The following is a 26,291-nucleotide window of genomic DNA, read 5'->3' on the forward strand; positions in this document are numbered from 1 at the left end:
TTTGCATTGCAATCAATACAAAATAGATGTGGTTTATTCCTTTGGGAACAAAAATGGCAACAACTAAGTGTCACTTCTCATAACCAGCAATATCTACAGGAAAGAAAAACAGCAATAGCTCTTATAATCAAAGTCCATTTTCCGCCATGTTAAAACAAAAAGTCCAAATGCAGCTGATACGGTTTGCCTGTGTCTGGTTTCACATTCTGTATTTTCTGAACATTAAAACGTGTTCATTTGTGTGTGTTTTTTATTTCCCTCACTCAAGCCTGCAAAGAAAACATCTGTCTGTATGCCTTTCAAATCCATGTTTTAAAATGTTTTGTTTACATAGCTTCAAAAACACTGGTGTCTGTACAAATTCCTATGAAAAAAGGACATCTGAGGAAAAACAAATATGAAAGCTGTCATAGAAGAACCTCAACAATATGCCTGATTGAATCTGAATGTCATTTGTTAACAGGTGCACGACACTTTGTTTCGTTCTGTGTCATCTCCAAGATTGTCCACAAGACGCTGTGTTGTTACAAAGACAAAGATTCACACATAAAATACATCTCCTGAAGAATAACATTCTGTTGTGCACCGTTTGTTTTTTCTTTTCATTTCTGACCTCTGTCTACATTTTATTTCTCAGCGATTTAAAAAATAAAAGAGAAACAGACGCAGATAAAGTAAATTAATAAATGAGTGAGAGTTTGTTGTTGGGTTTTTTTGTCACTTGCAGGTAAATCAGCTTAAAGGGTACTTGTTCTTGGTGGTCCAACTGGATTTATTTTCTTTTTACAGTCCACAAATCTTGCTTCAATGTGTGCTTGCCTACACAGTACTTCTATTTCACTGCTGGTAAGGGTTGACAATGGGTGACCTCTGACGTGACGTTAGTGCAACGTTTCCCAACTTTCATTGGGAAAACTTTTTTTTTTCTTTGATTTTTTTTTCTATGACGTCATCCTGTCTACATTTTGACTAGCCCTCTGGGTCATCTTCCTTTTGGGGTTTTAGGACAGAGCTAGTGGGCCTGTGTCTCCAGTCCCTCATAGGCCCCATTTTGCCCTTTAGTTTGAGTGGCCGCATCGACCTCAGTTTCAAAAACGGAGAATCGAGCCGACAAACAGAGTCAATATGATAAACTAGACATTTAGAGACCGTGCTTCATTGAGCTACTTTAATGTTCTCCGAGTTCTCTGAACTTCCAAACGATTTGTTCCTGTTGGGGTGGACATGTCCAGCTCTTCCTCCGAACCTCTCCAGACAATTACCAATTCCTAGGCAAGAGCTTGGTGGGATGTCTAAAGAATGTAGGTCACGTCGTCACACACACATACACACAGAGCATCAGACCTCGCTAAGCCACAGCCAAGGACAAAAACGAAGGGTCGCAGTCCCCGTAAAAAAACGACAAAACATCCTCTTAACGGTCCCACCTGTCCCTCTCCTGCGTCTCGGTCTACTCCTCCTCTTCCCTCCTTCTTTAGAATAGACTAAATACAGCAGGTTTCGAACGGGATAGAGAGGGAAGAGCAGGGTGGTTGAGTACTAGGTAACAGCTTCAGGGAGAGGTTGTCCCTGCGTGTGCGAGGGGAGGAGGGGAGGGAAAATTGGTGAGAGTGTATGTATGTGTAGGAGAGGAGACGCTTGCGTGTCTATTAGGACTGTTTAAGACGTTTGCGTGGGGGTCCCAGGAAGGGGCACTGTGCGGAGGCCAGGGAGCGGTACGCCTCGGCAACCAAGTGCGGGTGGGACGCCACCATGGATTTCCAACCTGCCGTTTCCATCACCTCTGCAGCATGGCTGTTTGGTGGGGAGAGGGAGAGAGAGATATAAGAAAAATGGAGAAAGGGCAAAGAATATATATATATACACGGTGTGAACAATTATCACTCGTACTTGAAAAAGGCTGCAAAGGTCGAAATGTCGTATCTGCTGCTGTTTTTTGGATCATTTAAAAGTTAGTTGCAAGCGCCCATCTTGTTTTTCGTGATTCTGTTCTTGCAGTTTGTCTCAGCACCAAGAAACGGAGGATGTGCTTTATTTTTTCTCTGAACATTATTATCACTCACTCATTGTACGTTAGCAAAAGAAGTACAACTAGAAAAAGTGCCCTTCCGGGCACAGGTCTCCACCAGGTTATCCACAGATCCGTGCAGTTAGAGGTAAAAACACTTTTCGGCCAGTTATAGCGCCACCTTGAGGCTGAGTTGAAATTGTTCATGTGGCATTTCGTCCTGGGCCTAGTGGGAATGTGGGTGCACAATTTCACGGAAATCACGCGATGTGTTCATGATTTGCAGCATTTTGTTTGAAACTGAGCACTCCTGTGAACTTTGGAAGGCAATCTTAACCAATCAGGATGGAGTCTGATAAATCTGAAAGACCGGTTTCGTTGAATGGCTCTAGAGAGACTGTACCAATTTGCGTGATGTTTGGACAAAATCTGTAGGTGTACTGTGCAAAAACTTGTTTTGCACAAAGCGGCCTCCTGGTGGCGCTATAACAGGCCGTTCTGGAAAGTTTGGGGCAGAGGTTCATGGTTGGCATCCAGGGAGTGTGTGTGCAAAATATGGCATCGACCGGGTTAACGGTGGCCGAGATTAGCTGTTCACGGACACACGGACACACGGACACACACACGGACACACGGACACACGGACGGACACGCGGACGGACGGAGTGCAAAACATACTCTCCCCACATGCCTTCGGCCTGGTGGAGACAACTAGACCCTACAAAGTCAGGTTGTCCTGGTCTCTCCCAAAGGATATAGGATTGAATTAGAACAGAAAGACCATTGCACAAAGGAACGGACAGATTAAATGATTTTGGGCGTGAGAAAGAGAAAGTAAGTGAATGAGCACTAAGGGGGGGGGGGGGGGGGGGGGGGGGGGAGAACACAAAAGAGGGCATGTAAGAAAGCTGGGTACAGCTTGTGAAGATGTATTAAGTGCCAGTGACTCATGCATGCTCAGTAGAACTCACTAGTTGATGAAGTCGACGGCCTGTGTTTTGAGCTGGTCGGCGCTGTGCAGGTCGGCCAGGATGAGGATCTCAGCAGCGTTCTCCACAGACAGACTGGTACACAGGGCGTCCTCGCACATGACCTTCAGTCTCTCCAGAGCATACTGAGCCAGAGAGTTGCGCGAGAAACACTTCTTAAAACCATTTCCTAAACATAAGTAGCTAGGGATTCTATGGCGCCTTACAAATAACGTTTATCATCTTGAATACAGAAGAAAATAGAGACAAGATTTAGGATGCTAAATGAGCATATCAGTAATATGCAATGCATGATTTCTCAGAAAGAATCTCCCAGGGGTATTGAACAAAAAAAAAACACATTGAAATGTCACACCAATGTGTGGTTTTATGAATAAAAAAATGAAAGAACGAAAGGGTGGTTGTGATGGTTCCTAGAGTTCTGGGAGTCAGATATGAAGGCTGACCGTCGCAAACATTTCATTTATTTACTTTACTTTTTTTAGAGGAAACCATTATTTTACCACTTGTATCTCTCTCGGCAAGCCGGACGCACTGCAGTTCCTAGGTGGTCGGGAAGCTTTAACCCTGTGTAGAATCGTCCACATCACGACACATCTTAAACAGTTTAAGGGCCCATGACGTAGACGTCCGTCATGGTACTTAGTACGGTCATGTGCCCGAGACGGAGATTGATTAATCTCCGTTAAATTAGTGATATCAAAACCGGTCGGTTGTTGCCCAATCCTCGCGGTGTTGCACAACAGTGACACGTCATCGAAAATGTTGCCTGCCTGTTTAGACTCGCGATCTACATCACCCCGTCGCTAGTCTCGTTATATTACCTCCCGTTGTCGTCGTCGATCGCATCGATAGTGTTGTGGCTATTGTTAGCTGCTCGCCTGCTACACACACATTCACAACAACATCCGGTCCGTCGGTAAAAGTGGTCCAGGCGCTACAAACGATGGGCACATTTTATTAATGGATTAAATAACCCCGGGCCCTTAAGATGTTTCAGGTGTCTGTGAGGTCAGATGTAGTGTTGCTGGCCGGCTCCATATGCAGATCTAGCGTGTCTTGAGTGTACAGGGATGGATGAGGTCAGATCAACATATGGAATGAATTCTGTATTGGCCATATTATATGGAGCGTGTCACGAGGCGAAACTGACGGTCTGACTGACGGCAGATGCAGGTTTTCATCACAATTTGGAAATCTAGATTCTCAGGCATCTTTGTGTCCGTCATCAACACAAACTTTGCAGCCAGGTGCAGTCTGTAATGTGTACATTTGATAGTGTTCACGACTCCGTGCTGTGTGCTGTATCTGTATGTTTTGTAGGAGTTTATATTTCATGTTACCTTGTCAGCTGCTGCCAGCAAGTCGTCGGCCATCTTGTCTAAGTTGGGAGCCTTGTCAGTGTAAATGAAGCACATCATCTCTTTGAAAACTTCGGGCTCTACATCGTTAATTTCCACACGGTTCTGAGAGTGATCAGAGTAGACAGAAAGGGTTAGTGGCATTGTAGCCTAATCATTTCTTTAGTTTCTCATCACCTAACTAAGTGTCACCTATAGTTTTGTGCTGCAACTGTTTTTTTTTTTTTTTTTAACAGAAATCAACACAGTAAAAAGAAAACATGGTGGCTAAAATGGCCACAATAGAGATTATTTTATTTCAACAAGCCCACAACTGAATCCCATCCGCATAGTTACAAATCAATTTCCCCATTGTCCTATAGTTCGAAAACATGAACTTTGAGAGGAGGGGAGAAGACTTGCCATTGGATTTGAGAGAACATTTCAGTAGCATCTCCTGCTATTTCATTTCTCACAGTTAAGAGTGTACAAACGAGAAAAGCAATTCTGTGCTTCGATTTGACAGCAAAATGATGAATCCCATCCTTGCTGACGGGATGATTTCATTTCGCAAGTGTTCCCATTCACTTTCACCAGATACCTTTCTACCTACACAACCCATAACTCACTTGAAGTCACCCTCAACAACACAGTGAAACTTTTGTAATTGAACCATTGAGGAGCAAACAGAGAATCTATGTCCCGTCGGGACATAAAAAGTGTGGGGACAATATTTATATAGATAGAGAATTGAGACTCGAGAACTGCAGTTACTGCACCTGCACGTAGGGTAGGCTATATAGCCAGAATAGTCATTCGGGGCGAGAGGCAAGACACAAAGACGATTGCGCAACAAAATGGGAACGGTGCTCTAGACTAGAGAGACCACCAGCGCCAGTCGGGAAAAATTAATAAATAGACAGCCATTCCCCAATAGTGCGGGGACATTCAGACTAGAGTTCTCATTTTCTGCCCGAACCCGACCCGGCCCGGCCCGGCCCGACATTTTAGGGCCGGGCCGGGCCCAAAAAATATGCTAATTAGACGGGCCGGGCCGGGCCTCGGGCTCTGTGATTTTCCGTGATTTTTTATTTTTCTTCTTTTTTCAAAAATGTTATTATAATAAAAATAGCAATTCTGTTATTTGTGTAATGTGTAGGTTATACAGCCTACAAGTATGTATTTATTATGAAGAGGGCTGCGCTATGGCGATTCACTTGTGACAGGAGGAAGACGGAGGAGTGGAGGCGGGGGGCTTGGAATGGATTACTGACTGCAGGCAGAGAGAAGTGAACGGTGGGGTGGTTGTTTAATGTTTATACCGCTGGCTGGCCTCTGTTTTGCGGCGCACCAAATGAGCTTCTGCTTCAGTTCATAATGCTAAATGTTTTATAAATCAATCGGATTATCAAACGATAGACTGCAACATGACAAAAACAGTTGCACTGAGCCATCTCGTTAAACCCAGCTGGCTGCGATGAATAACCTAATCATTAGACCTAATCAACGTCATAGTCACCAACCGATCCATATAATTCTGTAGTGTATGATCTGACCACGCAATGTTACAGTCCACTGCAGGCTACAGGCTATTTGATTTACAAAATGATTAGTATTATAACCGCCGTCGCTCAGTGCGGCAGCGGCGCTCCTCGTTATATGTGCCCGATTTAAAATAACAGAGCTGTCTCTAAGCTCTGAGCTCGAGACACGCCATGAGCGGGTGCATGGATATATATGTAGGCTATGTTTGTTCTTTTGGACACCAAACGGGGACGATACTTTGGGTCTTGGACATAGCTTCACTTCAGAGGAAACGGGGAGCTACTCACCAGTCACCACCACTGGAAATGGAATCCATTAGAATGATATGGAAATGGTAGGCTACATTAACAGTCTAACGTGAGCTACATAAATCCTTTATTTCGGCGATAAGTCCATTGAACTCCGTTCTCACTCTCACACAGACACACACTGAAAGAAAAAAAAGAACGCCACTTTATTGCATGGCCAGCGCAGCAGCACACGCCGTCAGCGCATGCTGCTGCGCTGGCCATGCATTAAAGTGGCGTTCTTTTTTTTCTTTGTCGGGCTTTATAGGGCTTCGGGTCTAACATTATGGTATTTTTTAGGGCCGGGCCGGGCTTCGGGCTGACCCAGTTAGGGCCGGGCCGGGCCTGGCTTCAAATTGAGAACTCTAATTCAGACCCTTCTGACCCCGTCTCCGGCGTCTATGTCCCCACGGACTCACCTTTTTGCTCTCTTCCATCTCGTGCTCAAACATGGCGCTGAAAACAGGAGAACGTGCTGAAATAAAAAAACAGGGAAAGTTGAGACGGCATCTGAAAATGTATGTGTGCGCGCACATTGTGTGTCCAAAAAACATAAAGATAGTCTCAAAGAGAGACATTGAAATAAGTGGTTCTGTATGTCGCCTGTACCTGCCAGAATGGCTTTATGCGCCTGGAACTCCTGGCCGGCCACACACAGGGAGCAGTCGGTGAAGCGGGAGTTCTCCCAAAGGCCCCCCAGCTCATCAGCTAGCCGACAGTCAGGTACTTTCACCATGTTCATTGTGTTCTGGCCAGATATATTGACCGAGTCCTGCACAACGCTCACCTTGGAAGATTTCAATATAAAGTTGGCAACAGTTTCAATATGTCATTACATGATGACTTTACATTCATTTACTCATTTTTAATAGCTATAAACAAGCCATTAATTCATATTTAGCTTATAATTAACAAATTATAGGAATTCTTCATTAGATAGGAAAGTGTAGAGGGACAGCAAATCAAGGGCAGTGAGAGACGAGCCAGTTGTTGGATTCAAAGATACGTTTCAAGTCATATGAAAAGCTTTTGAGCATTTAAAATCAATGCATCCATTAAGGAAACTGCATATAATGGCAGATGGCATATTTTAATTGACGAGTTCTGTACCATATGTTACCATAGCAACCATGAAATAAAATTACTCAACTCCAGCTACGGAGGTCGAAAGAGAAATCATTTCCAGAGTATATACATTGTGTAGGTTACACAAGCATGGTTTTCATATAGTAAAAATGAAGTCTACCTACTGGAAGCCCAGTTACTTTTTTAATTTGACACAATTGGGAAGAAAGTTAAACTATTCATTGTTATTAAAATACGTTTGAGAATGTTTTTGGGAGAGTGGTGAAAAATGTTATTTCCATCCACGATTGTTCGTGTTGAAATAAAATCAGGGGGGAAAAAACACCTTGAATGAAAGAATCTCTATCGACTAAGGGGTCTCTCGACTGACTACGGAATTCAAATTGTCAACTTTCAGGGGGCAGCCAGCTAGATGTTTTAAAGCTTTAGTGCTCTGGCAAATTCGGTAGCAACATGAATTATAAGGCAAGGGGACTAAATCAAATATTGATATGAGGCCTGGGCCGTGGCTCAGCGGTCCAGGCACCTTGGCTGGTAATCCAGTCTGGCAGTGTGCCGCGGGTTCGACTCCCGATCCCGACGGCCTTTACTGCATGTCTTCCCCCCATCTCTCTCCCCCATTTCCTGTCAGCCTACTGTTCCTCCATAAAAATTATAAAATAAAGGCGAAAGCCACAAAAAAAATAAAACATTTAAAAGAAAAATATATATTGATATGATACACGTCTTTCTGAATTAGGTTGAGCAAACACCAACACAGAGCAAAGAGTACACACTTTTGTCTGCATGTCTGAATAGTTTGCCAAGAGTCTGAACAAAATGTTTCAATCTACACAAAGTTGGGCGACGTTTACCTCACAGAAGAGAGTGAGCTTGTCATCCGGTAGAAGACCATTGGCTTCGTCCAACAGGAAGTCTCTGCGAATGAACTTCTTGAATCCCCAATCTTTTCCCTGAACAAAGCGATACGCTCTCTGGCTCTCTGCGCACAAGGACAAAGACACACACAGCACAGCAAGTATGAGAAACACACGCACAAAAGAATAAATGATTCCATGCAACTTAAAGGCCTTTTATTTTATGTGCAATTTAAGTCACCTCAAACTGAAGGGAAAACAACTGCACAATACCATTACCAAACTCAATGATTTTTAAAGCTTTAAAGTCTTTGAGAAAACAAGCCCCATTCTCAAGCATCTCTTAAATGGGAATACCACTCATTTTCAACATTTTACTATGTCATTAATATTAATATACCGGTACCTTCGAGTTGTTGTGTGTAAATAATTAAAAAAAACATGAGGTCTGAAACTGGAGGTCTGAAACGTGGGGGAATGTGATCAGTAACATTATGAAGTACATCTCAGTGACATCACAAAGATGTACTTCATAATGTTACTGATCACGTAATTTTTATTTTATGGATTTAAAACAAATCAAAATTGGTTATATCGTTTTCTCAATTTGGACCCAAATAACCGCTCTACCTGGAGTAGTTAACATCCAAGACCATGACAAAATAAAGAAGCTAGTACCAGTCTACAATGACTCACTCACCCATGGCTTTGGTCTCCTCTCCCTTGGCGTTGAGGATGGAGAACTTGAACTTGGCGCGCACCTCAGCCTTGGGGCAGCTGACCAGCAGCAGGTAAAGAGACAGGTAGTCTTTGCTCTCTTCATCCAGACCTTTGGGATTAACACGCAAACACCTGGGGTGGGGTGTATAGCGTAAAACAGTTAAGCCTGAGTTATACTTGGTTGTGCATTGAGCAACCAAGTATACCGAAAATAGCAGATCTATAAGCTCACGATGGATCGGAGCTCCGTGCATTGTGAGCTTGTAGAGCCGCCATTTTGGGACACAAGCGCACAACTAAGTATAAATCAGACTTTAGCAGAATAGTTTTAACTAGAAAAAGTGCCCCTCGGGGCACAGGTCTCCACCAGACCAGGTCAGGTTGTGGCCTCCTGGTGGCGCTATAATAGGCCAATGTTAAAGGGTGCCTTTTGTTCTTACACCATTAATGGCAATTGGATGATTTGAGGCATTTTGTTCCAAAAATGGTTTTTGCAAAAGTCCACCTGTTCGTGGCACTATAACAGGCCAATGTGAAAAGGGTGGGATATATTCCTCAGAGGCGTTGTTTCAAAATGGCAAATCCTGCAAACTTTGAAAGCCTATGTTAGCCAATTAGGATGGAATATGAAATATCGACAGATCCATCTTGAACACAGGACTATATATATATAATCTTTATTTCAGACAGTAGTCCATATCACATAAGATTAACGTACAAAAAACTAAAAGACAAACATGGGAAAAGGATAAAAGAGAGCAATTAAAACAAAACAAAGTACAGTAGTGCATATAAAAGTACTGACCTACCCAATCAGCAGCAGGCTGCTGAGCCAGTGCTTGCGCAGCCTGGATGTGACCCGTTAACAGCTCTTCATAGGGTTCATTAGTGCCACTATGATACTGTTACTAGACACCTCCAGGCGTTGCATAAAGTTATACATCAGTTGTCTTAACAAAGCATCACATGTGGGGACACCAACAGAGGTAAACAACTGACTGGCACTGCGCCACCTAGGAACACGTAGAAGTAACCTCATCATGGCAACGTTATATGCCACTCTGAGCCGTTGCATGCTTTTTACTCTGTACGAGGACCATAGATGGGCTGTATACAGAGGGGTGACATACGATCTGAACAGTGCACATTTTACGTCTACTGAGAACAGAAACATTTCTTAAAAGCATATTGGCCTGGGGCCACGGTGGCACAGTTGGTAGTGCTGACGCCTCACAGCTAGAAGGCCCTGGGTTCGATTCCCGCTCGGGACGCTGTGGGTGCTGGCGGCGTGTTTCCTCCTCCGCGTCATCAGTGCCCATACCCGAGACGGGGTTGGCGAAAGGACCTTTCTGTGTGGAGTTTGCATGTTCTCCCCGTGTCCCCCAGGGTAGGTACCCTCACAGAAAACATGCAGTAATCCTGGTCACTAAACTGCCTCCCCCTGGCCAGCCGGGGCGCCTGATGGAGGGGAAAGGAACTGGTTGGAATAACGTGTTCCTTCCACGCGCTACGTCCAACCAGGGAAACTCCCCCCTGTCAGGTGAAAAGGAGCAACTTGGACACTCAGGCATGAGGGAAGCATGAGTTCAAGTCCGTTGCTCTCCCCATGTCCCCCATATATGGGACTAGGTTGGCGGAGGGTGTGTAGAGCCCAGGATCACATTAGATAATTGACACAGGGGTGAAAAATGGGTTACAAAATCGTGGGATAAGAAAATTATGAAATGGCCTGAGCATATATTTTGCGACACTGTCGCTGGATATCACGGTCATCCCTGAGATCCTCAGAGAGGATATGTCCAAGGTATTTTAATTCCTTGGACACAGGTAGGCATCTGATAGACAGAATGCTGGAAAGGTGGATTTCCTGTCCTCTCTTGATCGAACAGGTGAACAGGTGAACTGAGGTGGCCAGTCCATAGCAAATCTCAAGTTTTCCCAGAGAGGCATGGGCATCTGCTGTGCACACACAATGGTCGAGCCACGATGTAGAGTGCCATGCTTCGCTAAAGTAAAACTATTATCTGGTAAAAAAAAATATTTGCTAGATAACATTACATTATTTTCATTACAGAAATACAATGTATTACAGAAGTACATTCATTGTCCTCAATAAAAGTCTGAATAAAGGCTAGTCTGTTCAGGAATTCATCCTCAAACTGATAAGATTCATAAGGTGTTTATATGTTTAAAATTGTAATCTTCTTGCCATTAAAATGAATGTCTAGGCCCAGGCCGTAGCGTAACGGTCTGGGCACCGGACTGGTAATCCAGTCGCAGTGTGCCGCGGGTTCGACTCCCGGACCCGACACGGCCTTTACTGCATGTCATCCCCCCATCTCTCTCCCGTTTCCTGTCAGCCTACTGTCTGTCCCTTCAAAAATCAATAAAAGGCGTAAGCCGCAAAAAAATATCTTAAAAAAAAAAAAAAAATTAATGTCTAATCCAATGGCCCAATCAACATTTAGTCTTGTTACTTTCACCAACGGGTCATATTTGCGGTTCTAGAGCATAGCCACGCCCCCAGCTATTCTATCTTCAACCAGTTTGGTGCTGAGGTCAGTGGTGGATTCTCCAGCGCCACGGAAGTCATTGTGTACTGTATTTAACCTGTCCAAATCTTGTTTGGCAAGCCAAGTCTCTTGGAGGCACAAGATGTCACACTCGGTCAACAATGTGTCAACAGTCAAACGTCTTACTTTGTCTGCAGCACTATGCCCCACACGCAGGCCACGTACATTGTATGATACAACACGCATGATGTTAGATGTTGTTCCCTAGCAGGGCTCTACTGGTCGAGCGTATTGGATCCGTCAGAACGGGCGGTCAATGACTGTAGTGCAAATGCTGTCTCCCCAGCATGTACGGTAAGGCAGCAACACAGGTACAGTTGTCTGGGAGCTGGAGTTTCCCCCGGCTCCACCCGACCCCCCCCCACAACAGCACCTCTAGACTGGCGAGGTTCATAGTAGCGCCGTACAAAGGAGCCTGTTGGCCACAGTTCCGGCTCGTACATCTCTGCTATATTGTTGCATTCAGCAGTGACACAAAAAGAGCTAAATCTGCTTTGTGCCGATTCGATTTTGCGACATTTCACCTCACATCCCAGCTTCTCTTTCAAGTAGCCACAGAGAGTATCTGCCTCCAAACTCTTGTCAAATTTTGCAAAGACACTCACCATTTTAGTTGTGATGGCTTTTATATGACTAGCAGTACTGGTTCCAGTAATGCCTGTCTTAGGGGGTCCCCCTAAAACAGGCATTACACACTACACACTAGAGATGTGTAATGATTTGCGTGATTTTTGGACAGAATCTGGAGGAGTAATATATAAAAATGTGTTTTTCAAAAGTCGGCCTCCTGGTGGCGCTATAACAGGCCGTTCTGGAAATGTAGGGACAGAGGTTCATGTTGGCATCCAGGGAGTGTGTGTGCAAAATTTGGCATCGACCAGGTTAACAGTGCCGGAGATTAGCTGTTCACAGACAGACGGACGGATGGACGGACGGACGGACACACGGACGGACGGACGGAGTGTAAAACATACTCTCTCCCCATGCCTTCGGCCTGGTGGAGACAATAAGTTACGGTATGATTAACAGCTGAAGTGGCATGAGTGGCCAGATTACATTTTGAACAGTGTTTTCCAATTTCACAGACAAACATTAAGTGCTGCTATGCTACAACCATGAATTCCAACCAGGTTGCTTGGCCGGTGACTAGGCTACTGTGCAGTGACACATAATTTGCTTACGCAATAAATGTTGGGTATTATTAAACCACAATAGTGACATAACATAATTTTGGACTGGAGGCTTTGTTTTAGATGAAGGTTCACCTCTGCCTCTCACTTTAATTAACTCAAGCTAAGAACTTAATCCACTGAAGTCGGAGGCAATTTCTTATATTCTACTTGTTCTATGCCATTTTTTTTATATAAACACGTCGTTCATGTCAATACATTGAATTATTACACCATACCACATTTGAAAAGATTTTTGGCCAAGGACAGAATTATGCAACGGTCTATAGTACTGTAGCCTCGGAAACCCAGACGTTTTTATTTCCAGGGAGGAAAGAAATGTCTGGGTCTGAGTCCACTTCAATTCGGCATAGAGATCGTCTGCACCTTTGTAAAATTGACATACACACGCACACACACACACACACACACACACACGCTCCTCTCTCTCTCTGTCGCTATAAGTAATTACGGTAGTCTCATGTCGCGCAGCTGCGCATAGTTTCTCCCGGCGGATCCTGCCGGGAGCTGCCTATGCCATAAAAAGCATAGGTGAGTTCCAGGCTAATAGTACTGTAGGTGGGGAAATAAGGGAAGGTGTTGAAAGTGAAACTTCTCATCTGAAGGCATTCTTATGCATTGGGCTTACTAAGCCAGTGAAATAATAGTGACATAAAAATGTTCCTCATTTTGTTGGGGAACCCCTAGAACCCACTCAAGATTAAGAACCCCTGGTGCCCCCAGGCCAGAAAGCATTTTGAGAACCAATGTTCTATGTGATAGAATATCATTGCTACAAGAATAAACATATGAAGGCTCCATCAGACAACGAAAGACAATATCCTGTCACTCACCATTTAAGCTTGTCATTGGCCCCAGAGGAGAAGGTGGAGCTCTTGATGACTTCTCCCATCTCCTCACGACAGAAACTGAAGTTGTTGATGGTCCACATGTAGGAAAACTTTACCACCTTTATCTGTGGGGTGAACACATAGCGAGCACAACATTCTTACATTTAGAGAAAGTATAAATTGAATAAGGAATCTTAGTTGATGACAACAAGCGTCACTGAGAAGCTAATCAAAATTAAAGAATTTGTGAAATTCAGACATAATTAATCCTAAATTTCTGTGAATTCTACATGGGTCTAAATGTCATTATAGGCTAAAAAAGAAGAATATGTAAAAGAACATGACAAATAACAAGAATAGCAGATCTACAAGCATCGTATCACGGCATGCAGTGAGCTGTTTTCGCTCCAAGTGTACTACATTTCGGACAACTGATCTGGGCAATGGGGTCACACGTGTGTTTGTCTCACCTGAGTGTAGCACCAGCTCTCGGCCACGGGCCCGCTGGACATTTCCGCCGGGGGAGGGGGACTCGGGACTCTTGACATCGCCAGGGTGACAGCAGGTGTGTGTAAATGGGGTGGGGGGGTAGTTAGGGGGCTAGGAGGAGAATCCTTCGCTTCCAGGCAGCAACGTCCACTCCTCCACCCACCCACCTGCGTCACGATCACGCCAGATGGAAGGAAGCGGGATTCACACTGGAAATGGAGGACATTTTGAGTAACCCGCCACACTAGGTTTTGAAAACACGTCACAGGAAATGAAGGGCTGTGTGTGACTTGCCCAATGCCTCAGACGAGTTTCCTGAACTTTTCTTGAAAATACAAAACTCATTGTGATTCAGGACGCAGGCACTGTGTGTATCTCATTAATCTAGTTCAGACTCAATATAATTTCAATTCATCTTGGCAAACAGTGAATGAGACAGAGTGTGTGGCCTCAGCCTGCTACTGAGCGGCTTTTGGGCTCGGGCTAGATGAATTGTCCCTGACCCACTGGGGGACAGAAGGCAATCAATGGCCCGTAACCGTTCCAGGATCAATAGCCGCCGCCATGGCAATTAAGTCCACAAATTAACTGTAAATAAACAAGGCGGAGAAACTGGCTCCAGAAACTGGTGCCGGTGTGTACGTGTGTGTGCGTGGCTGAGTGCGTACGAGCGTGGCGTGCGTGTGCCTGAACAATCCGGTGCCTATGAAAACAATGCTATGGAGTATGGACACACACACACACACACAGGTCTACTACACATTTTTTGTAAATTAACTTATATACAGTATGCGCGTGCATGCACACACACATACTGTACACGATACAATGGTCCAACAATCTCCCTGGTGTGGGAGTTTGAGTCAAAGAAAAATAAGGAATTCAGATAAAAACAGAATGCATTTCCCTTTCCCAAATGTATGCTGTTCACGTGCTCTTTTGCATGCTAGATAACACAACATGCAGGGGTGCACCTGATTTGCTCAGTATCTCCATAGTTGCACAAAGTTCCACTGTTCAACTTCAAATGATTTTACACAAATAATCTCTAAAAGAGAAAACACCAGCACTCACGGAACTCTCGTTTTAAGGCACATTTATTTTTGTATGGTACTACTATATACAAAAGGACAAAATATTCCCCTTTTTATTGACTGCCAGAGGATGGTTTTGTGTGATATGTCAACTTTAGTCCCCCAACACTCAAACTACTGGTTCGACTGCCTTGGAACTTTTTGTGCACCATTTTTGTTGAGTGACTTCATGGCTTTTCCTCTCTAGCACCATCCTTAGGCTACAATTTGCACACAAGATATCTTAAAATATAATTTACAGATTGCCATGAAACTAGCTGTGTGCATTCATGCTCTCTGGAAGATGAACTCTAGTCCTTCGACTGACAAGAAAAGTAAAAATCAGAATTTAAAGCCTCTCATCACTAACCATACATCTAGTAGCTAGACTCCCAAAGGCAAAAGGGGAACAAAACAAGTATTTGAAATGAATGTGTGAATAACCAACCATTACAGTTAAAGGGACACTTCACCCCTTTTGCAACCATGCGTGCGTGCGTGTGTCTGTGCGTGTGTGTGGTACGTGTGTAGTTCTGGGTGTGTCACACTAATGCTGATTGTTTGACTTGACTATATATGGACCTGTGTTTACTTGCTTGTTTGCTTGTTTTTCTTCATACTTGCCCTGATAAGACTCTGTTTGAGTCGAAACATGTTGGCTTACTTTAACCTTTCTAAATAAAGTACAAGTACAGTAATTTTTTTCCCATTTTTTAAAGGTGTAGGGCATTAGGGCAACGGAAATGGTGGACATTTTATTTTGAAGTTTTAGCTTCAAAAGCTGTCTCCAAATCAGAGCGCTGCATCCCTCCAGGCTATGGGGTCTCAAAGTCTGACTTCCTGCACGTGAATTTCGTTTGTAAACAAAGTGAGAGGCTATATACATATTTTAGCATGACGATTACGTTTAACCTATTCTGACCTGAGATCAGATTCATACGAGGTTTCCACCGGGGACACACTGGTCTGATTAAACCCATTCTGACCTGAGATCAGATTCTAAAAATGTCAGTCGTTCTTCGATTTTTTTCAAAAATAGCAGACCTACAAGCTCGTATCGCGCCACTCGGTGGCGCGATATGAGCTTGTAGATCTGCTATTTTTCAATAGCTAAAGCACGACATGATGCCGACACCAAAATGGGTGCCCGGTCAGAATGGGTTAAAATAAGTAATACACCGTCTGGATGTCATCTTGAATGAGATTAAAAACAGAGTAGTTCTTTAATCAAAACCAGCTGCGTGGAGGAGGACAAGAAGCATGGGAAACAAACTGGTGAACTTCATTTTTATTGGCTTTTATTGATGTGTATCTCGACACGTCATCACGCAGCATGTTTTCGTTTTCAGGAAGTAATTAAAAAAATATTGTTTAATATGGACTTTTGATATTAAAAACACAAAATATTTGCCCATTTGTTTGGCATCCATTGTTAGGTATGCCCATATATGATGTATGTAAAATAAATAAACTTTTCACACTTTTAGACCATATTATGGTCTAAAAGTGTGAAAAGTTTATTTATTTCACTACGCCTTTAACCTTTTGAGTTCTTGTATCGCCGCCTTTTCATTAGTATTCCAGTCTGATCCTTGAAGCACCAGCCTACTTTACATTATTTTTTTGCATCTCCATCAAGCACCTGGTTGATTTTCTTTTTGTTGCTTTGCATCCAAACATAGTATTCATTCATACACTTGTCCAACCGGCTGTCAATGACCAATTTGCATCCCATTGCCTGGACTGTGAATGACCAATTTGCATCCCATTGCCTAACGTAATGTTATCACTGCCCTACTTTATGTAGCCTTGTCACAGAGTGAGTTTACTACCAGAATAAAACTGTTGACGTCTGTGCTATCTGTTCCTAAATGTGGTGGAATAGTAACTGTACATAGATGTATAAACATGGAAATAGTCTGTTAGTAATTAGAAACAGCATTATCCACATCCACGATCCACCATTATGTAATACTGATGTAAACAAAATAAATAAAAAAGAAAGAAGAGGGGGGACCCAGGGTGCCGGCCTGGCGAGCCGCCCGCGTCCGAAACGAACGAATGACAGAGTTACCATGTGGGGGTCCCTGGAATATCCAGACCCCCGGGAACGCGCCCAAGGGGCGTCCGAAACGGTTGAGAAATGACAAGAGTTACCGTATGGGGGTCCCTCTACTATACCCTCTACTGTACTGTACTGGCACACCTGAAATCATCATATATACAGTTAACATGTGCATATGTGTTTGTGTGTGTGTTAGGTTGCGCACAGGTGGTGAAAAACAACCATGCTGTTTTCGTGCTCAGACCCACCTAGGCACCCACCCAGCCAGCCACCCACCCACACACACACATAGCTCCGTAGGGGAATGGTTGCACCACTCAAAAAGCATTCGGCATACATAAATCTTGTCCAAATGGCCATACAAAATAAATAAAAAATCAGTTTTGAAAAATATTTACTGTGGCCAAAAGGTCAGTTTTCAGCAGACAAAAGTGAGTGTTGATATGCATTCTCCTACACCCATGCATAACAAACCACAGGATTGTGTAAATAAAGATGAACCATTAATATACTATTTATTTGTAATTTGTATTTTTTCATCACATGCTCACATTTTTATAATACAGCTGTATTTTGTGAGAAAACTGAAGAATACAGAGGGAAGGTTAGCTTTATTCATAAAATAAAGACATGAACAAACTTTGCAACTGACTCGGCTACAATAAGAATGATTCAGCAGCTTTGAACACTGTTATTCAGAGATATACTGTATGTATAGCCAATTGCAGTAGCCTATATTTTCCAATTGAAGTGTCACCTTTACTCTGATGAGAAAGGTATTGGAATTTGGCTATTGGAATCAGTGAATAGAATTAACGAGCAGCTCACTCACGGGGTGTGGCTAAACTGTGATTGACTGGTGACCGGACCAGAGTCCTTCTGTGTTTTTTAGAATGTGTGTGAAGTGAACCAAAATAAAACAATGTATATCCATCAATACAAGTGAAAGACTTTGCCTGAGTTACATGCTTTCCACAAAATAAACAAAATGACAAATCAATGAGCATTAATTGTGGTGTTGCGTTACTTGCTGCAGAAGACAGTCATTTTTGTTTCACAGAGTAGTAGAATGGACATTAATATTGATTTCACTATGGAAAGTCTCCTGCCCAGTATACCATCAGTGGCCCATATCCATTGCATCCACTTTTCACTTCAACATTCTCCAAGCTTTCTTTTGAGAAATTAAGCCTGGGATCCAAGATTACAAAGGGTTAAAAACCACCTAAGACTCCCAGAGGCACAGTACAATCACAGAATCCGTTTGACCAAAGATATCTGACATCGAAAAACAAAGTTTTCAAAAATAAAAGCAACACTAAGCAACAAATATGCAGCCCTAGACCAAACATATTTGGGCTAAAAAGGCAGTCTCTTGCTAAATGGTTGCCTCCAATCTTTCACAGGGTGAGGGTTACAAATTTGAGTGTAATACACAGGGTTACCAGTCAGACACATAATTCAGAGTCATTGTTAACGCATCTAGCAAGTGGCAACAAAGGAATACACTATACAGCTACTATATAACCCTGGTTCAACACTGTTCTAACTGGACAAGGACAAATGACCCGGTCCAGCACATGGTCTCAATACAATGCCAGATTTATGAGCAATTTTCATTTTGCAGCAAGGTCGGTAGCTAAGTGATGGACTGGATTGTGTCGTCGTCCAGCCCCCCGCACACAAACACACACACACACACACACACACACACACAAAAAGAAAGAAATATCAGCTTTATATAACACAAGTCCGTCTGGTCTATCTGTCGTATCATAGACTCAATCTGTGGCCAATCTTTTCCACCATCCTATAGTGCACAGCTCCATTTCTTTCTCACACTCTCTGTCACACATACACACACACACACCTTTACTTCTTCATCCATAAATTCAATTTAGGTCAAAAGGCAGGGTGATAAATTCTGGTAGCAGCAGTGAGCTGGCGCTTTCTACTGCTGATGATTGCATTGCACCGCACTGACAGCAAGGCCAACAGACAGTCAGAGGTGAGTTGCATTACAGCACCGCACTGACAGCAAGGCCAACAGACAGCCATTGAGGTGAGTTGCATTGCAGTGGCCCAGCTGTGTGTATACTGTATGTCCAAGACTCCAATGTCTCACCATAATTTATGTCCGGACATTTAGGCTCATCCAACTTGATCAGTGGAAGTTATTCAATGAATTGAACTGGGTTACTGGATTCATACCATGCTCCAACACAAAATAGCTGCACAATGGTTAGGGCCTGTACTCCAGACAGTGTTCTATAAATCTAATGGAAAAGAAAGAAAACATCATAAGGAAGTGTTGGAGGGGGGTGGCGGGTACTCCTGATTCTTGGCCATTTGCCAACAGGCAAGACGTGATGGCAGAAAGACAAGAGGCAGCGAGCAACAAAGGAAGAAAATTAAACGTAAAGTTAAAGACATGGGAGAGCAGACGGGAAATGAAAAATTGCCCCGCTGGTCTGCGGAGAAATCGAAAGAGATGGAACAATAATTGCAACCACAGAAGGTAAGATAGAAAAGGTATGAAATCATTGCAACAAGGGAAGGAAAAATTGAAAATGTATAAGGGAGAAATCAAAGACTGATTTGAAAACAGGTGGTCAACGACAGCAGGGGTGCAAGAGAAATATCTTACATTGCCGCAGAAAATGGCTTGTGGGATGGAAAACTATTAAACTATTTTCTACCTCTTTTTCCAGGTCGTGCAAAAAGGTATGGGCATATTGGAAAATATGAACATATCCAGCTCAGAAAACCTGAAGTATTTTTTATCTGGGCCAACAACAACAATAACAAACATTAGATCTCCATAGGAAAGTTAATGTACTGGTAAAGCCAGTTGAAGGACTAACTTTACACGTCATTTAGGTCTTTCTGCATGCCAGCATGAAGTTGACTTCACTGTGGACAAGCTTTTCATGCTGGCACACAGTAACATCTAAACAAAATTCCTGCTATTACCTTCAGCTGTGTTTATTCATCAAAATTGTCTGCTGTGAAGAGTCTACTGACACCAATAACTGCTCTATTTAGCCATTAAGATCCTATAGGTTCTTTAGGAGTAAAGGCCAGGGTGGACAGTTTTCAGACCACAACCAGTAATGATTAAAGAGAAAAGGGTCTACTCTAAACTGTCTTTAGTGGCTCTTGACAACAATTAATCTTTTAAAAAGGACAGCAGGTACTCCTCAGGTACTTTTATATATCACCATTAGCAATAGCACAGTCTGCAGAGAATATCACGCCAACATGTCTTTTTGAATTAAATCTTTTGATTACAAAATCCGGGAAGGCAAACTATGAAAATAACAACCCAAACCATGCTTAGAAGAAAACAGGGGGATGCTCCGGACAGTTCCGCTTGAACATATCGATTGTGTTAAGAATCAGCAGACGGCACCCCGACTGCAACATAGGCTACAGGATCAATACATGCTAGGTCTTTTTTGCGGCCACAGAAAACCAACCAATTACGCAGTTGCAGTTTTGAGCTAGATTTATCTTGCGCAAGCTTATGAGCACACTGCATGCTCAATCTACCTACATGTCACGTTGCAGTATTAGGAAGACTTTTTTGCAAGTGTGACAACAGTTGTTCATAAAAAATAATATATATATATTATTTTTTTTATCTATTAAATTACAGTAATTACAATGCATATTATCCTATATCGAGACAAAATACCTTGTGGCACTGTATCAATTTGGCGGGATATTGCAATAAATTGGGGACAAATTGCCATTTCAGAAATCAATCTCTGCTCAAGATTAAATAGTGGAAAGTATAGAGGAATTGCAGGTGGCAATTTCCAGGGGGAACGAAAAAATTGCAACCCCTGTCTAAGTGTCAGCGAACACAATGTCTATCTCCAAGGCTTTGGTTTTCGTGGACTGAGGTAAGCCATGGACAAAACCTTAAAACTATAATTGGTACAGGGGCCAGGGATCGATTGCACGGCATGGCTTGGGCCTCTATGGGAGCGATTTCATATTCTGCCTTTGCTTGTTGTCCTCCTCCCTTCCTAAAAACTCAATCTCAGAGCGGTATGAACTATTGATTTTTCTACCGTGATCAGTGTGCCTCCTCCACATCCCTGACTTTGTGCAGCCCCACAATTCCATTGAAGGGGATTTGAGGGGGGCAAAAAAGCATTAGCACCCAGGCTTGACCTCTTGCCTCTGTACTTCCTTGCTAAATCCCCTTCACCTCACAATGTGAGGCAGGGTAAGGGAAGGCCAGGGAAGGGAAGAGGGACTTCAATGCATATCTTATGTCTCCAGCCACCTTCTGTATGATACTATTACGAGGCCAACTTTCACCAAGATGTTACATTTGACCTCCATGGAGGTAGACCCTCACTGTCTGCCTCTAGTCTAGTTATTAAAATAAAGCTGCAAAATAATATTTAGGCCTATGTGTGGAGAGGTAGAAATACCACTTCACTGACAGTGCTTGCAATTTCTATTTTTGGTTATGTGTAGGTGTGCAAGTTGTTCTCCCTTCTTTAACAAGAATGGCTTTACATTTTCCTTACACTTAAAAGTTGTGGTGGACCAGTCATAGAATAAAATGTCTGTGAGCAAAAATCCCCAGTGGACAGAACAGGTTGAGGTTTTACTTGAGGTCAATGGGAAGGCAATACTTGTGCACAGTGAATGGGTAACGTACCAGATGGCCAGGTAATTTTTACTGGTTATGCAATTGCTAACAGCTTTCTATGTAATGATACACTACCACCGCTTCATCATTCTAATAAGATAAGATATTCAAATTGAACCTTATTGATCGAGCAGGGACTGCCAGGGAGAATTCAATCATTACAGCAGTCAAGAATCAAGCTACATCGGACACATGCAGCCGGTCAGATGGATGTCCATAAAAAGACAGAGGAACCTGATCATCAAGCCCAATCAGTATAAATGAACACATTTAATCAGTACTTATACACATATTGTGCAGAATTCCCTTCATCATGGGACAAATATACACCAGTAGTGCACAACTGCACATATAGCCTACAGTGTAGGGCAGGCTATGTGCAGTGTACAAGTAGTAGTAGTGGATTAGTAAGTGCACGTACTATTAATATCTACAGAAGTGCTAAATGATCCGGTAGTGTAAACTGTGCAAACAAAGTAATCAATGTCTTCAGTCACAGGGGCAGCCTGGCGGCTGTCGTGGTAAGAGTATACCACATAAACAAGGCTAAAGTCCTTCCAGCTGAGCTGAGTAGCTGGCCCAGGTTCGAATCCGACCAAAGGCTCTTTCCTGTATATCTCCCCCTCTCTCCCGCCTTTACTGTCTCTATCAAGATAAAGCAGAGATGCTGATATATTCTCTAACTATGACCTCAAATTAAAGTGATCAACATTAGAATGATCAACAATAGGCTAAAAGTGTCCAATCTGACAGATATTACCTGTACAACAGCAGTGAGCATCATAACATCATAACATCTAGTCAAAATTCTAAAATCAGACTAAATGTGCTAAATAGATAGCTTTAAAACCAAAATGTTTAGTAAAACAAAAGTGTTTAGAGGATTTAAACCATAATTAGTTGACCCATGGCTCAGGGCAGTCTATACTATCTATCAACATCTTTGCAGAAAAAAGCAAATCTACAAGTTCACATGTCACAATGTGAGTTTGTAGATCTGCAATTTTGCTTGGTTAAATGTGTCGAATATGTGTTTTCACCACAGTTACCGGTGAAAATCCCAAACCACTGAAATGCTTACTGCATATGAAATACAATTGAAGCTCTGGTAGTGGTAATGATTAGAGTCAACAACACTATACTTCCCATTATAATATATATTACTGTTGTCTATAATAGTATGAGAGAGAACTAATGATTATGAATGATTACTGAACCACGTTACCAGTTATGGCAGAAATGTATTCATTTCAATTAATAATGTCAAATCCAGATAGATGCAAACGCTATCCTGCGCTTTCAATTCCTTTCTTGGGCACTGTCCACACTAACCCTTGTAAATCTATGCAAACTACTACCACCTGTATTTTTAACAACCATTCCACATCCTCTCTTTCAAAACTTAGATATTGTCATTTTGTAATTTAAAATCAAATCAAAATGTCCAAATCCATATAATCAGCCAGTGTCATTGAATCTTACTGTAACTAAAAGTTAGCATGGCATCATATTTTACATATGGACATTTTTATATCTGATGGTATGGTCTGGTTCTCAAATTATCACAGTAACACTGCACTGGGGACATGGTGGCACAATCCACTCATTTTATCAACTACAATCAAAATCACCCCAGTCAAAGATTTCACATGATTCAGCTATAATGTAGACTATTGTTGGTTCACTAACATAACCAAACCAACCCAGGCAGGTCTAATGATAAAGCCATCCACGTCTCTGCTGTGGACCTTTTGACAAGATGAAACTTTTGTCTTTGACATATTAATCATGACTACAATACCCCCCCCCCCCCCCCCCCCAACACATAACATAACCAATACATTCTAATTATAAACCACCTGTACTGTATTTCTTTTTCACCCAATACATTCTAAGCAAGTATGGTACTGCTGCTACAATGTAATAAACTTTAATTATATTTACAGTTACACTGTCTGCTTATACCCATTTTAAGTTCATGCAGAATACATTCCAAGCTACTCATCTATGGTATTACTGTAGCCGCAATTTGCAACTCTAGATTTTTTTTACAATGGGTTGAATCTAGAGTTGCAACAAGCTCCATCCACTTCCTATTCATAATTTTTGTTTTGTGATCTGCTTGTCTTAAATGACGTTAAACTCACCAACATTGCAGCTGCAGTCCAAGCTTGAATTATCCTCTTTCAATCTGCCGAGCTCGTTTTTCATAAAAATCCACCGTAGAGATGTTATGAGCTACTTTCTGTCAAGACATCCTCTGCAAATGATTATTTTTTTAAGTGTTGCAGTTTGGAAGCACTCGTTTCTGTTAACGGGTCACGCTGCTGCCTCCTGCATTATGTGCAAATTCGAAACAGGTTGAACGCAGGGCCATTCAGTGACTTACGACGAGTGCTTCCAAACTCCAGCACTTAGAAAAATAATCATTTGCAGAGGATGTCTTGACAGAAAGTAGCTCATAACATCTCTACGGTGGATTTTTATGAAAAACAAGCTCGGCAGATTGAAAGAGGATAATTCAAGCTTGGACTGCAGCTGCAATGTTGGTGAGTTTAACGTCATTTAAGACAAGCAGATCACAAACCAAAAATGATGAATAGGAAGTGGATGGAGCTTGTTGCAACTCTAGATTCAACCCATTGTAAAAAAAATCGAGAGTTGCAAATTGCGGCTAGTATTACTGTATCTATTCTATGGTATTAGCAGAAGTAGTTCTGAACCATGACGAAACAGGTATGGTTTATTGGCATCAAGAATGAATTGGCTTGAGTCAACTGACTGCCAAATCTTTCCTACATGTAAAATATTCTCAGTGAGGAATTCATTTTAATATTTCTATTTAATTTGACAACTTGTTTGTCTATATTAACCATGGGCTTTCTATTCAATCTGACAATGTACTGTTATATTTTCAACCGTGCACACGCAGGAAGCAACAGTAATTGTAATCTGCATCACTGATGGGTTAGCTAACCCCTGTTGGTGCTACTTAGCCCTGTCGTGAGGTTGAAGCTGAACTGAAGCAAACAAAAAAAAACAGAACGTGAAATGGCAGCAACACACTGACTATTAGAAACCATAGAGCACTAATTACAGTGTATAGCTTTGACCATACAGCCAGCATGGCACGACACGCTGTTATGTTTATCATCCAACTCACCTTTACATTTAAATATATCGTTACTTGTATGTAGGGGATCTTCTGTTGTTGTTAGCTCCAAAGCTAAGCTGGCTGCTGGAGTGGAGTGGAGTGGAGTGTGGAGAGCTGGCAAGTGTCGACCATGTTGGTGCAGTTGGAGCGCCCCCTGCCGTGCTGGGGTGACGTGACACGATCACGCCTAACTTGCCTTACACCGTATTGGAAAACTGGCGAGTTCTCCGGATACCGTTTGGGATGTTTTCGCTGTGAGGTTCAAAAGATTACATTACATGTAGATTTCATTGCACGTAGTGCAAATAAATGACGACCCAATTCAGCTTAGGTTATACAACAATCGTTCGTGGTTTAATAGTCCTTAATTTAATTGCTATTAAATTAAATGTATCTTAATTTAATCAGCAGATTGGATGAGTTATAGCTGTGATTTAATTACGACGTGCCAAGATCAAAGCGCAAAGACTGATAATGTTTAATTTTGCTCTAGACGGGAATTAATCTATGTACTCATCAATTAATTCGAGCCTTCAAGCCATTCCACCGACTAATTTAAGTTCATGATCACCCCATAGTTATATTAAAATCGGGTTCATCCTAGTTGTTCTCTCCCATTTTTTGATTGTATCTCACATGTAAGCTGCTCAGCATCAGCGACCTCTAAACAGGGAGGCAGCTTTCGTTCATATCGTTTCAAATTGCAATGTATATATGTTTGCAAATTGCTAAATAAATGTTGCATGCAAGAACTGTTATTAAATAGCAAACAAGGGCAGTATCTGCCAGTATGAATCTGTATGACTGTAGTTTGGGTACAGTTGCAGTCAGAAGTTTAAAATTATGACTTAATGCCATCTGGTGGATGCTTTGGGACGATGCAAGCACTATAGTTCTTTCTTTCTTTCCTCTTTATTTCCCCATCACTTCCCATTCCACCTGTCTATCCTGTGTGGTCCTATAGGCCTGTCATGATGAGTTTTCTCTCCTGATTATCCAGGCTGGGGCTTTGTTTGAGCCACTCTGCTACACTCATCCCTCTTTTGACCTCCTCCCGATCCAGGTCACGGCACCAATGTAACGCCCAGGATTCAAACCCTGGTCTCCCACGTGAAAGTCCAACATCTTAACCACTAGACCATAGCCCATAGGGATATTCTTATGAACTTGGGGAGATATTAGACTTTTGGGGCCATCAGGCTATGGATTGAGCCAGGAAAGTTGTTTTGTTTCTCCAGTAAATGGTAAATGGTGCATTTATATAGCGCCTTTATCCAAGGCGCTTTGCATAGGTTGTGCATGATTACATTCACCCATTCACACACACATTCATACACAGATGGCGGCTGAAACCAAGGCACCAACCTGCACATCAGGAGCAATTAGGGGTTCAGGGTCTTGCTCAGGGACACT

At 42.5% G+C, this 26,291-nt stretch overlaps 1 protein-coding gene across 1 annotated transcript; it reads right to left on the bottom strand.

The window, feature by feature from the left end:
* On the bottom strand, positions 1 to 25,002 carry LOC310874187 (speckle-type POZ protein). The gene is made up of 10 exons (XM_083786891.1): positions 24,888 to 25,002; positions 13,896 to 14,123; positions 13,429 to 13,550; positions 8,813 to 8,964; positions 8,110 to 8,237; positions 6,779 to 6,956; positions 6,589 to 6,644; positions 4,341 to 4,463; positions 2,980 to 3,122; positions 1 to 1,794 (listed from the first exon to the last, which is right to left on the bottom strand). The coding sequence occupies exons 2-10, from the start codon at positions 13,971 to 13,973 to the stop codon at positions 1,650 to 1,652; spliced, it is 1,125 nt and encodes a 374-aa protein (XP_083643017.1). The 5' UTR covers positions 13,974 to 14,123; positions 24,888 to 25,002; the 3' UTR covers positions 1 to 1,649.
* Between the last annotated feature and the right edge of the window lie 1,289 nt (positions 25,003 to 26,291).

Source organism: Protomyctophum parallelum (genome assembly GCF_964188405.1).
Source record: "Protomyctophum parallelum genome assembly, chromosome: 17".
Classification (NCBI taxonomy): Eukaryota; Metazoa; Chordata; class Actinopteri; order Myctophiformes; family Myctophidae; genus Protomyctophum; species Protomyctophum parallelum.